The sequence below is a fragment of the Poecilia mexicana genome, unplaced genomic scaffold, assembly GCF_051168715.1.
Source record: "Poecilia mexicana isolate PSO_F unplaced genomic scaffold, ASM5116871v1 scaffold_6, whole genome shotgun sequence".
Taxonomy (NCBI): domain Eukaryota; kingdom Metazoa; phylum Chordata; class Actinopteri; order Cyprinodontiformes; family Poeciliidae; genus Poecilia; species Poecilia mexicana.
This window is the reverse complement of record NW_028263375.1, coordinates 4,210,659-4,223,138: the sequence shown is the minus strand read 5'-3', so window position 1 is coordinate 4,223,138 and position 12,480 is coordinate 4,210,659. Positions and strand designations below refer to the sequence as shown.

Here is a 12,480-nt window from a genome sequence, read left to right as displayed (position 1 = left end):
ATGTCTCAGTTTCCTGTCGTTGTGCTGCCACGTTCTTCAACTCTTCAATTATTTAAATCTATAATATAATTTAATATAATATAATATAATATAATATAATATAATATGGTTTAGAACAGTGTTTTTCAACCACTGTGCCGTGGAAATTATCCAATTTCACCAACGGTACCGTATTTTCCAGACTACAAGCCGCTACTTTTCCCCTAAGCTTTGAACCATGCGGCTTAGCTCTTGGCGGCTTTTTCTTCAACCACCAGGGGGCGCTTTAGCAGGAAGTGAATCATTCGAAGTCAAAATTGTAAATCAAAGAACGTGCTAATTTTCATTTAGAACAAGCACATGCTAGCAACAGGCACGACGGAGAAATGTTTTCAAACTCATATGATGCAGCTTTTAAATTGAGGAGTATCGATCAGGCACTACAGGATGGAAATAGAGCCGCTGCACATAAACTCGGTGTGAACGAAACCATGGTTGGCTTTGGAGACGGAGGGCTGCGTCCTCAATACATCCAGCAGATTTATTAGGACGCTGCCCTCTGCTGGGTCCTTATGGAAAACCGAGAGCACAGAGATACCAGCTGCTTATAACCCGGTGCGGTTTCCAGTTTTTTGTTTGTTTTATTTGAAGGTGCGGCTTATAGTATGGTGCGCCCTACAGTCTGGAAAATACGGTAATTGGTCTTAAAAGATGTTTTGAAAATCAATTATCTGCAAATAATGCCGTCTTCGAGTGTCTCTGCTGTAGCAGCGACCAGCAGCGTAATCATGTAATTTTCTTACCACTAGATGGCAGTAGGTACAGCGCATTTTACATTAAAACAAGGGAATTAGTGATGCATGAATGTTACAGGTAGCGGTGAGAGCATCGTATCTAGCTGTGACAACAGTGATGGAAAAGACAGTGAAGGAAAGAACATGGGTCCATTTCCCTCAACATGTCTGTGTGAAGTGAGCTTCTCAAGCCTGGATACTATAAAAACTGAAAACAGGGAGAGACAGAGCTGCTGAGGAAGAGCTTTGTCTTTCTTCAACTTCTGCCAGGAAATCAGCTGTTTTCATCCAAATATGCACAGGTTTCACACTAGATGGGTAAAATATACAGATATTGACATTTTGTACATGTAACTCTTCATATTGTAACAGTGAATATGAAGTAAAATCTTTAACAAATATTGTTGCTTCTTTCAGAATAAGAATTATTTTCTGTATTCCAGCTTAAAGAATGCTTGTGGATTAATTTGTAAAACACCGAAGTTTTCTACAACTTCTGTGAATTTAAGACCACAGTGTTAAGTGCAATTTGATATAAGAAATGTAAAATATGATAAAAATACATTTTTGTGTTTATTTGATTCCTATTCAAGACACTTTGATAAGAATGACTATAGATATAATATAGTTGGCTACAGAGCATCTTTGTTTACACGTTTGGTTGGTGGTGTGCCTCGAGATTTTTTCAATTAAAATAATGTAGCTTCACTCAAAAAAGGTTGAAAAACACTGGTTTAGAAAACCATCAGCATTATTTATTAAACAAATATATTCACTTTAATATAACAGAAAAGCTACAGAGATGAAGACGACATGCTAGATATTTATTTTAACCATGACTGAACATTTTCCACTGCTGCTCTGGTTTTCACAGGTCGGCTGCGTTCACACGAAGCTCAGCGACGGTTTTCTGTCTCGGTTGATCAAAACTGTTTACGATCCGCAGAACAAGAAGGTGATCTGATCGATCCAAAATATCAATACTGCTGATGCCAAGTCAGTATCAGATCGATACTTTAGCTTCAGATTCTCTAAAATTTTATATTATTTTTGTGTTGCAGTTTCTCAACTCTACCTCAAAAAATGTTTTGGTTTCCTTTCAAATTATCTTCTTTTGTTTATTTTGGAAAAAACGCGCCTAACCCTGTTGTCTCAGTTTAAACTCAGCTGGACTGGCTCCTTTAAACTTTGTCCAAATTCTGTTTCAAGCTGTAAAAAATATGAAATATTAAAACAGAAAAAGATCAGTGCCACAAAGATTAAAGAACGTTTACATTTATTATAAAAATAGAAATCCTGGACCTAAAAATAATGTTAAATATTCAGCGATTGTTATAAAAACCCTGAATTATTCTCTGAACTTTGAGCCGCAGACGAACGAACCTTCACCCGACCCAAACAGCAAACAGAACCATCAACATGCTACAAGAACCGTCCAGATGATGCATCAGTCAGACGGATGGACCACGTCTGGTTCCTCTAAGGAACCAGTAGTCCCACTGGTCCCACTGGTTCCTGCTGGACGTCTGATGGACACGTCTGCTGGACGTCTGATGGACGTCTGCTGGACGTCTGATGGACACGTCTGCTGGACGTCTGCTGGACGTCTGATGGACACGTCTGCTGGACGTCTGCTGGACGTCTGCTGGACGTCTGCTGGACGTCTGCTGGACGTCTGATGGACGTTCCTCTCCAGGTTTCCTTTAATCCTCGAAGTTCCAATAAATAGTAGAAAACAAAGTGAATAATGCGGATCTGTAGTTTGTTTGAGGAGGTTTTGGGTTTTTGGTTTCACCACTAAAAACATTTTCTTTGGTTTTCCAGCTTCTAAAATGTGACCTGGTTTTGGACCAGCGGCTCCTGGTTTCCCGGCTCAGCCCAGCTTGGCCCGGCCGGCCCGGCCGTACAGCAGAACCTGCAGCAGGATGGCGGCGTCCAGCAGGATCTGGACCGAACCGCACACCCAGAACTGGGCCGGGCTTTCGTTCATCACGAAGTACGCCGTCTTGAAGGCGTCGCCCGCCGTCCAGAGCAGAACCATCTTCACACTGCAGAGAAACATCCACAGCACGTTATTCATTCATTAAAAGCAAAAACAAACGTTACCAGACGCTGACTGGGTTATGGTGGGAATATCTGAGCTCACGTAAAACAAAAGTATCTTATAAGTCACTTTTCAGCAAGAAATGGAAGTTTTATGTGAATAAATCCTTAATATTGGTGAAGTTTTAGTTCCATTGGCAGATCATCTCAGTTGTACCGACGTTTTTCTCATGTTATGACAAATATTTTACATTTTAAATATCGTGTCAAGTCGATGAAGCAGTGAGGTTTTTATTTTTGATGCCACCTTGTTGCAGATTTCTCTGTTCGTAGAGGAATTATATCCCTGCAGGTGGAGATGAACCAGCTCTGCCTGATCCCAAACGGACCCTGTGGCCTGATCAGCACCGAGTCAGAGACGGACTGCATGTGAATGTTGGCCCAGCAGGCTTACCGTCCACCGGGGGAAACTGCAGAGCTGCTCCTCTCTGCCCTTCGCCCTGAGCAAACTGCTGCTCTGGAGGCAGGAAGCTGGATCATTAACGGGTCGGGAGGACGCTCCAGTTTAAGGTCATTAATGCCGACAGAAAGCTGTTCAGGTCCGAACATCTGGACCGGCTCCCCAGAGCTGTGTTTTTTAAAAACTATGTTTTACTTTTACTTGAGTTAAAACGTTGCAGTGCTGATCTCTTTGGTTCCTGTTCTGGTCCAGACCAGTTGGTTCTGTTGCATTTTTTTAAGTAACATATTTTTAAGAAATTCTGACAGATTTAATCATTTAAATGTAATAATTTTAATCGTGACACAAATAAATATGATAAATGCATGAAGTCAGAAAGAATGAAGTGTCTGATCAGAACCGATGGTTCTGATCGGCTCAGCCTGAGATCAGAACATCTGAGATCTTACAGCTCAGATGTTTCATGTCGAATGTTTTGTATCTTTGCTGCTGAAAGGATTGTTGCAGAAACATGATCTCTGTCACATCAGACGTGAATGAAAGCAGCCTGGAGTCAGAAAGAAGAAATGAATTTTAAATCTGCAGCGTTTGGAGGAGGAGGACGAACTCCTCCGTCTGCTCCGCTGCTGACGGTCAAACAGAAAGACAACATGATGGATCCAGACGCCTTCGCTCAGAAACAATGCCATCATTCCTGTAAACTGGATGAATATTTAATTATCTGCTCGTGATTCAGACTAGAAATATTCTTTATTAAAGCTGGATTAAACTCCTGAGTTATTTTTTCTGCAAAGCAAGAAGCAATTTTTCCTGAAGCCAGATATATTATCCAGTGTTTTCTGAACAATGCATCTATTTATCTCCTGCCTGACGGTTAAACAAACAGACGATCCGCTTTGTGTTGCTGGTTTAGATGCTCCAGTAAAATCTGAGACGTTTCTCTGAATCAGTGGGAACATTTAGCTGATCCGCTGCGACGACAAAAACTCCCAGGATCCCAAACATCATGGAGCTGAAGAGTCTGCAGGAGGACCAGGCCGTCCGGGACGCTTACAGACGTCACTGATGGAAAACTGCAAAAGCACCAGGCGCTTCAGAACCGTCCGACCCAAACACACAAACACACACACGCGCTGGGTGAGGTGTGTGTCCACGAGCGCCCACACGTCAGCGCGGTGCACGGAGCCGTGCGTGGCTCGGTGCTGCAGCAGGCGGCAGAGAGGAAAATCAAAGCGCAGCTCGAGAAGCCGAGCTGCTCTTAACCCACTGACTATGAATTATGCATGTTGATCGATCGCACAGCCAAAAGTTCCCAACCTGACAGGAGAGACGGATCCACACAAAGCGAGGCGAACATGGAGAACGCTCCAGGTTATTTAAATATGGTGGCTGCATGATATGGAACAAATAAATACTTTATGAACCAATTCTGACTGAACTTTAATAGCAGGACAGTATGGAAGGCTGTTAACTAATATAACAGGCCACATCATGAAACTTTAACCTGGTCATATAAAGTCATAATTCTGCACTGATTGTGTTCATTAGATAAAATGTTCTGCATGTGGAAATTATGAAGATTAATATGAATGAATTATTGTGTAGAAACCAGTTAAGGTTTAGTCTGACGTGTTACAAATAAAGAATAGAGAATAATTTGACTAAATATATTTAAAGGAGCAGCATGCAAAATAAATTGATGAAAGTCTGAAATAAAAATGAAGGACAATGAATAACAGCAGCAGGAATCTGACAGCTTGACTTCTTTGTTCAACTAATCTTAAAAGAACCGCAGAAATATTCTGTTGGGCAAAGAGAGTTTTTCTTCTTATTCACAGGATTAATTAAGACGCAGCTGTTATCTGTTCAAGGCAAAACGCCTCGGGTGGATTCACATGCTTGCAGTTAAATATCATAAAAATTACACAAACAGAAATATGTGAGCTCACTTTTAGTCCCGCAGCGTTTCATTGTTTATGCAGAGAAACACGTTTCATATTAATCCGAGTTCTGCGTTTATTAAAACGTTTTTATCTGCAGTGGCTGTTAAATATCCTGTTAGTTCGGCTGTCAGATAATTTGGTTCAGAAAACGCTGACAGTCTCCACAGCTGAAGCAGCCCAGACTCAGAGGCCCCACTGGGACTCGGCTCGGGTTCAAAGGTCACACGTTACTTCCAGGTTAGCAGAGTGGCTGCATCCCCAAGGGCCAACCCTGAAAAGGTGGAGGCTGATGGCTGCTGCCACGGAAACACAGCAGCCGGAAGGGTGTGACCTGGAAACACAGCCGGACCGGACCGGGCCGAACCGGCTGGCTGTGAGCCCAGCAGGACCGGTCCTGCTCAGACATGTCAGAGTGGAAACGCAGCAGCAGCGCCGCCGCTGCGGCCATGTTGGGGCAGAGCTGGAAGCGAAGCAGAAAACAAACCTCCAGTGGATCAGGAGAGAACGAGGCTAATTTAACCTTTTAGCTGCTGATTCACCTGAGTGACGTTTGATTTAAAACACTCGGATGAATCATATCAGCTTCCTTTTGCACACAACCACTCTGAGTGAAGCTTCCTGCCAGAAAGGTTTGATCTGGCAATGGGCACCAGCCACCCTGACCTCTGACCCTGCATGTATAGATGGATAGTTTTAGAAAATATAAAAGTAAAATACACTTCTAGATGTGCTTTACTCACATTTTAATTTAAAGTAAACAAATTTAGAAATGATTTTGTTGTTGTCGGCAGTGGGCACCACCAGCTAACACGTTAGCAGCGCTAACCCTAAAGCACCAACCATAAACATCAGTTCAGCTAATTTGGCTGAAGCTAATGCTGCAGCGCTAACTTTAACCAAATATCAACCATCTGTCAATAAAAACATTATTTGTTTTACTGTCAGCCCTGGTTTTTCATTCCAGTGTTTTATTCTGTATTCCTCATTTATTTGTTTGTTGTAAAAAAAGTCTTAATCCACTTCAAAATAAAAGCATGAATATAAATGTCTTACTGCTTTGATCACAGATAACCAAAACTTTATTCTACTGACAGTTTAACGAACAGCTGAGTAAATTATCGCTTCAGAAATTATCCATAAAATCTAATTTAAACTAAGTGTGCTAAGCGTTTTCAAAGTTATCAAAAATGCTAAAGTGCATTAGCAGAAGGTAGCTCAGCGTCGGAGTACTCAGTGTTGGACTGCTGCTGATATTTTCAATCATTTTGTCCAATTTTTGATAAAATATTCAGATTTTTATAAACCGTTTGGATAAAACCCAGACATCAGGATTCTATGTTAACAATGCCTGATCTTTTAAATACTGGAGAGATTTGAATGCATTTATTTAGATTTTGTGATTATATTTTTAAAATGATAAATATTATCATCCAACCAGCTTGGATGGTGTTGAGACGATTTACCAGGTTGAGAAAGAGTCACATGCTGTTAGACAAAAGGCTCATTCCTCAGAGAAACAGAAACTTATCAGGCCACAGAGACATGGTGTGATTTCAGGGAGGGTCTTCAGTCCATGTAATCAGCTGCCCTCCTCCTGCTCCTCAGACCTGCAGACTTTTTAGAAACTCTTCTCAGATGTGATGGTAAAGTGTCTCCTTTCAGCGCTCAAAGTTAATAAAATAAGTAAAGTCTGAAAGCTTTTCTTGGCTGATTTTATGCTCCATGTGTCAATACAAATTATGATCCATCGATCAGGATTTTCATTCTCAGCAATGGGGACAGAAAACATGATTACGTCTGATTTGACCTCAGTGGTGTTTTCAGTTCTTCCTGCTTCATCTTCTCTCAGTTTATGAAACATTATATCAGCATCAAGTTTTAAACTGATGCTTCCTCTGGGATCCTGCCATGAATTAACTCACAAACTGGAGTTTTTAAACATCTGTACTTTAAGCTTTTACCCCTCGCTCTGGGGCAATAAAGCACCTGTGTGGGGTTTCTGTGGAGTCATTAAAGCCCGGAGAATTAACAGGCTGCACTTTAGTAAACATCAAATCCCTCTGAGGTTTCATGTCCAACTTTGTGCAACAGTTTCTGATTGTGTGCTTATGTCCCTCATTGTTTTAATTAAAGCAGCTGTACGCTTTATTGGACTCTTATGTTAATGAGTTCAGTGTTTGGGAACTCCACTGTGAGCTGATTAATGCTGCATGGAAGCAGAAACATACAGCAAACATTTCCACACAGCAGAGAGTTAACGTCACACCGAGGCGTTTATAGACATGTCCAGGTGCTGCAGGTGTCCTCCTTTTCACAGCCATGTCCTTCTGCTCTCCATCCTGTCTCACCTCTGCTGCCGCCTGATTTCCCCCGAGTGACTGAATCCAAGAGCACTTACAGAAAAAGTCAATAGCAGCGCGGCGTTGGTAATCACACTGTGTAATTGGACATGGCCGACTTTATGTGAGCATACAGGTTCCCAGGGAAGGTGAGTGTTTTCTCATCACATATTGCAGCAGTCACTGTAAAAACTAGCAGGACTGCAACTAAACAAGTTCATTTTTATATAAAGAAAAGGAAAAGTCTCCGATGTTGAAAACATCCAGGTTAAATATTGCAGCCCATCAGAGGAGGTTATTAAGTTGTTTTTTAATAAAATTTGCAGCAGTCCTTTTGATCTCCAGGAACATTTGTGTCGCCTTTGATTAATGTTGGAGTAAATGTGTGGAAAAGAGAGAAATGATGTTCTGCAGCTCGTCGTCCGTCACGCAGAGAGGCTGATAAAGTGTTACTACGCGTTTAATCTTCAGTCATCAGAACATCTGCACACCCTGAGGACATTTTCAGTTTGTTAAATTACTGGGAGAGCAGAGAGTCGGCCTGAAAGCAACGCTTCGCTTGGTTCCTCTGTGAAAAATGTGAGCAGGAATTTAATTCAGAGGAAACACGAGGGGCCCTGAGCCTGACCTGAGGAGGTAAAGAGGCAGACATGTAAACATGGCGTCTCTTTCTGTTTGCAGCAGCTTTTATATAATTTCATTAATCAGATTTGTAAAGGTTGATGGAAAAGCTAAAAATTAGAAATAAGTTCCTCAACTCTGCAAAAACTTTTCATCAAATTAGTGTATAAGCTAAAAGTAGGCAAAATGCTAATGTTAGCCTAGATGCTGCCAGTGGCACGTGGAGCATCACTAGCATGTCGTCTCCCTCCATTCAGTGTCTAAACATGGCTAAGAAATAAAAGAGAGGAGCTAAAAAGCTTATTTTAGAGAAAAGGCTACTGCCAATATTTGTGCTAGTGCTAATGCTAATGCTAATGCACTGCCTTCTGATTTTTACTTTTGCAAAAATAAAAATCAGATGTTTACTGCTCGTCTCTTAGCAACAGATTAACAACAAATATTATTGTTCAAAAACATAAGATTTCTTCCGCTCTTTGAAATACCATTTATCTTATTATATGACTTAAGAATTGTGCAGTTGGTGAATTTTGCAGAAAATTTAAAAGGTTTTTTTAGTCATTGGTGGTAAATAAATTATAAAACAGACATTCAACACAAAAGTCTGATTTCTACTTCGTGACACTTCATTACTAGAAAAAAACGCTCATCTCTTAATGCCATATAATGACAAATAAAATAATACTAGAACATTTCGGAAGAAATTTAAACGGGGCCTGCTAAAGTTACGTCGCCATGGTAACTCCAATTCCCAATAAAAATCAAAGCTCCCTTCCCGGATCGAGCCGAACCTTTCGGTTCCTGCAGGAACCGAAAGGTTTCTGTCAACGGTGTGGAAAGAACAATAAAGAACTATAATAAAGACACGTTCTACTGAATTACATGCATATGACAGGCCCCAGTTACATATTTGGATCTTAAGTGAGACATATTTTAATTATTTGAACCATCAGCAGACAAACTTTAAATTTACAGAAAATAACTTTGATATCTTCATTTCCCCAGCAGACAAAGAGATTAACCTGTAAAAATAATATTTTCCATGTGTAACATCATTTAGTTTGTATTATTTTAAATGTATATTTGTATCATGTGGTCTTGAGGTTCGATTGTAAAACAGAAAAGTGAAAACATTTTCTTCACGTTTCCATTTAAAACCTGAACTTTTATCCTGCAGATGAAATGAAGCCGCTGCTGTTTAACCACAGCTGGATTTCTGCTCCCAAACATCGACTGCATCAGTTTGTGCTGACGATAGATGAGCTGCATAACGAGGAAATAATGGAGATAATCAGCAGGAGGTTCTGTCCCATTAGGGACCAAATGAAGCTCAGAGCAGAACCGGAGAACCGGGCCGGCAGAACCGCAACCAGAGACGAGGAAATTAAATGACTGAATCAAATCAAACCACCTTCAAATGTTGCATTGAGCGCTTTGTGATTTTATTCCTAATAATAATTATTTATTGCTTCAGTCGTGATAATCTAGATGCAGCAAACATTAAAATATCAAACAGGTTATTTATTTTAAAAAGGAGCAGGAATATCACACAGATTCATTTCTGTTTGACTTTCAGCTAAAAGATCCCAAAACTCGATGAATTGGAAGATTAAAAACGTCAAAGTTCTGTAATAATTACAGGAAGGTTGAGTGGAAGGAAAAGCTGCACAAGTGAATAAGCTGATTGTGTTGAATCCAGAACAGATTGTTCCAGAACCAGAAACGACATCAGGCCCGTCTCAGGAAGCTCCGAGGTCCAAAGTTCTTTTCTTTATGAAAATAAGTTTCTAGAAAATCCTACTCCAGTATTTTCAAAAGAGAGATGTGATCCACCAGAACCAACAACTATCTGGACTTCCAGAACCTCAGCAGAACCTCAGGCTGCAGCGATGCAGGAACAGGAGCCCAGACTGTCATTTCTGCATTAAAATACTTTTCTGTTGGCTTGTTTTGTAATTTTCAAGGTTTCTGAGAAACAAATTTTAGTTTTTTGATTCACTGTGAATCAGTGAAGACAAATGAATTATTTTGTGGTTGGTGATAAAACCTGAGCCTCCTGCTGCGGCCGTGCGGATCGCAGTCAGTCGGGCCGGGCCGTACCTCATTCCCCTGGTGGAGCGGTTCTGCAGGTTCTGCAGCAGCTGTGGCACGGCGAGCATCGCCTCAAACATCACGGCCAGGGAGCCCAGCGCCTCCACAAACATGGCGGAGTCCAGCAGCAGCAGGGTGAGCACGGCGCAGAGCGCCGCGAAGCCGAAGCAGAACAGCAGGTAATCCTCAAACGAGCTCCACTTCCAGAAGTAACGAACGTCCAGATCTGGAGAGGGGAGAAGAAATATACAGTTCAGTCAAAACCTTTCATTTTAGTCGACAAAATCAGCAACATTTTCAATTCAACGCCACTTTTTGCTGCTAAATTATTGAATAAATATCTATAGGAGCTCAAAATCAAAGATATTTATAATTTTAATCTGTTCTTCATCAGATTGGATCAAAGTGTTTTTCTCTCCATTCAGCTTTCCTGATGATTCATGGAGCTTCAGAAATGCTGACATTAGCATTCACTGCTACATGTTTAGCATTGAGATGCTAGCATAGCGTCACTGACAGGCTAACTCCTTTGAGCTCAGCTTGAACACTTTTTCCAATCATATTTTTTATAAGCAGAAATTGACCCCAGTTGGACCAGAGAAGCTTCTGTTAGCGGATGAAGCGGTGCGTCTGATTTACTGGCGTACTAGAAACAAAATATAAAGGTTCCAGTGGATGTAAAAAAAAAAAAAAAGTGATTAATTGCATTAAATTCTGAATGCAATAAATCCATGTAAATCCTTGAACTGAACTCCTTTTTTGTATAAACACATTAAAACCTGTAAACCTCATGTTCTTAAAATATTGTATATAAATAGTTTAAATGCATTGAAGAGTGAAAAGTTGTGAAAATCTTTCTGCTCTGCCGCAGCTTTCTGGCCTCTGGACGGACCAGGCTGTCAATTTATCCCTCTTCCTTCCACAGCAACATTTCTCTGATCCATCAGCCGTTTCATCAACGGAGCAGCGAAGTCTGAACATCTGAGCTGAAACGCAGCTGACAGCAGCAAACGGGGCTGATGGCTAAATAAGAGCTCATTAGTTAGTGAGGCGGCTGAAGCGTGGCGGTAAACGCTGAAGAGCAGCGGCCTGCTCCACATGCAGCTGCTGCGTTAACAGAACGCACCGTTTGGTCAAGTTTGTTGTTTATGCAGAAATGTTGATATTTCTCTTGAACTAGACGCTTCTATGCAGTTTTTATCTGCATGAACACTGAACTCGGTGAGGAAATTATGGACATTTCATGAATTTTCACTAAATAACTACAAAAACTGTCAGATTAGGGACCGACCAACATCTGAGAGATAATCATTAACTAGTGAAATATTTCCAAAATGTTGATGAGACTTTTCCTGTTTTATCCATTTTCCTCTCCGGCTGTTCTCACTTTCCACTCAGCACCATTTTTTGTTTGTTTTAAAGCAGCTTTGAGGCACGATGGAGAAAACTGAAACTGCTGCTGCGCCAGCAGGTTGTTGCTAAGCAACCAAAGAGCTGCTCAGTCAGCTGAAGCCACTAATCTTCAGCTGGAAATTGAATGAGATTACATATGCCATTATTGTCTGGGATTGACTGACAATGTTTGACGCTTCGGTCGAAATGACCACAACAAAAATGTCCAGCGCAGCCTGTGCTTCAGGTTAGTGATGCTAGCGGTTAGCTAATGGTTAGCTAGCAGTTAGCTAGCGCAGGTCGGTGTTCTGTGACCAACAACCAGAAACATTTTATTTCTGCTTCATCAATAAAAATCTCACAGCTTCAAGGTTTCAACATGATTTTCACTCAGAAACAGATGCAAACACACACACACACACACACACACACTTCAGCCGCGTTTCACATGGAGCCGCGCAGCGAGACGTCCTGCATGGCGCCGCATGTTTACAGCCAACAGCCAGGTGATTAATGGATTTATTACCTGCTAAAGACACGCCGCCTGCAGCTGACAAGAGCAACACACACACACACACACACACACACACTTTACTGACTGTAGACTCTACCAACCCGTCCTCTCTGCTGATGACTCTTTACTTGAAACTCTAATCAGAACTGTCAGTGCAGCCAGCAGAGAGAGTGTGTGTGTGTGTGTCTGTGCCTTTCATTCCCCAGGCAGATAAAAAGTGACTGTTCTGTGCAGCTCTGAGGTGAAGTGGTGAAGTATGAACTGCTGACAGCAGCAGCTGCAGACAGGAGCCGTTTCAAACCAG

The 12,480-nt window shown here is 41.3% G+C and overlaps 1 protein-coding gene across 4 annotated transcripts in view; it reads right to left on the bottom strand.

The window, feature by feature from the left end:
* Positions 1-1,506: 1,506 nt before the first annotated feature.
* LOC106918848 (solute carrier family 66 member 2) overlaps positions 1,507-12,480 on the bottom strand; it is a 30,789-nt gene continuing 19,815 nt past the window's right edge. For all 4 annotated transcript variants that reach the window (XM_014988892.2, XM_014988891.2, XM_088006100.1 and 1 more), the window contains exons 4-5: positions 10,280-10,496; positions 1,507-2,821 (exon numbers count right to left, since the gene is read on the bottom strand). In XM_014988892.2, the coding sequence (XP_014844378.2) occupies positions 2,647-2,821; positions 10,280-10,496 (392 nt within the window). In that variant the 3' untranslated portion in view covers positions 1,507-2,646. The remainder of the gene's footprint in view (positions 2,822-10,279; positions 10,497-12,480) is intronic.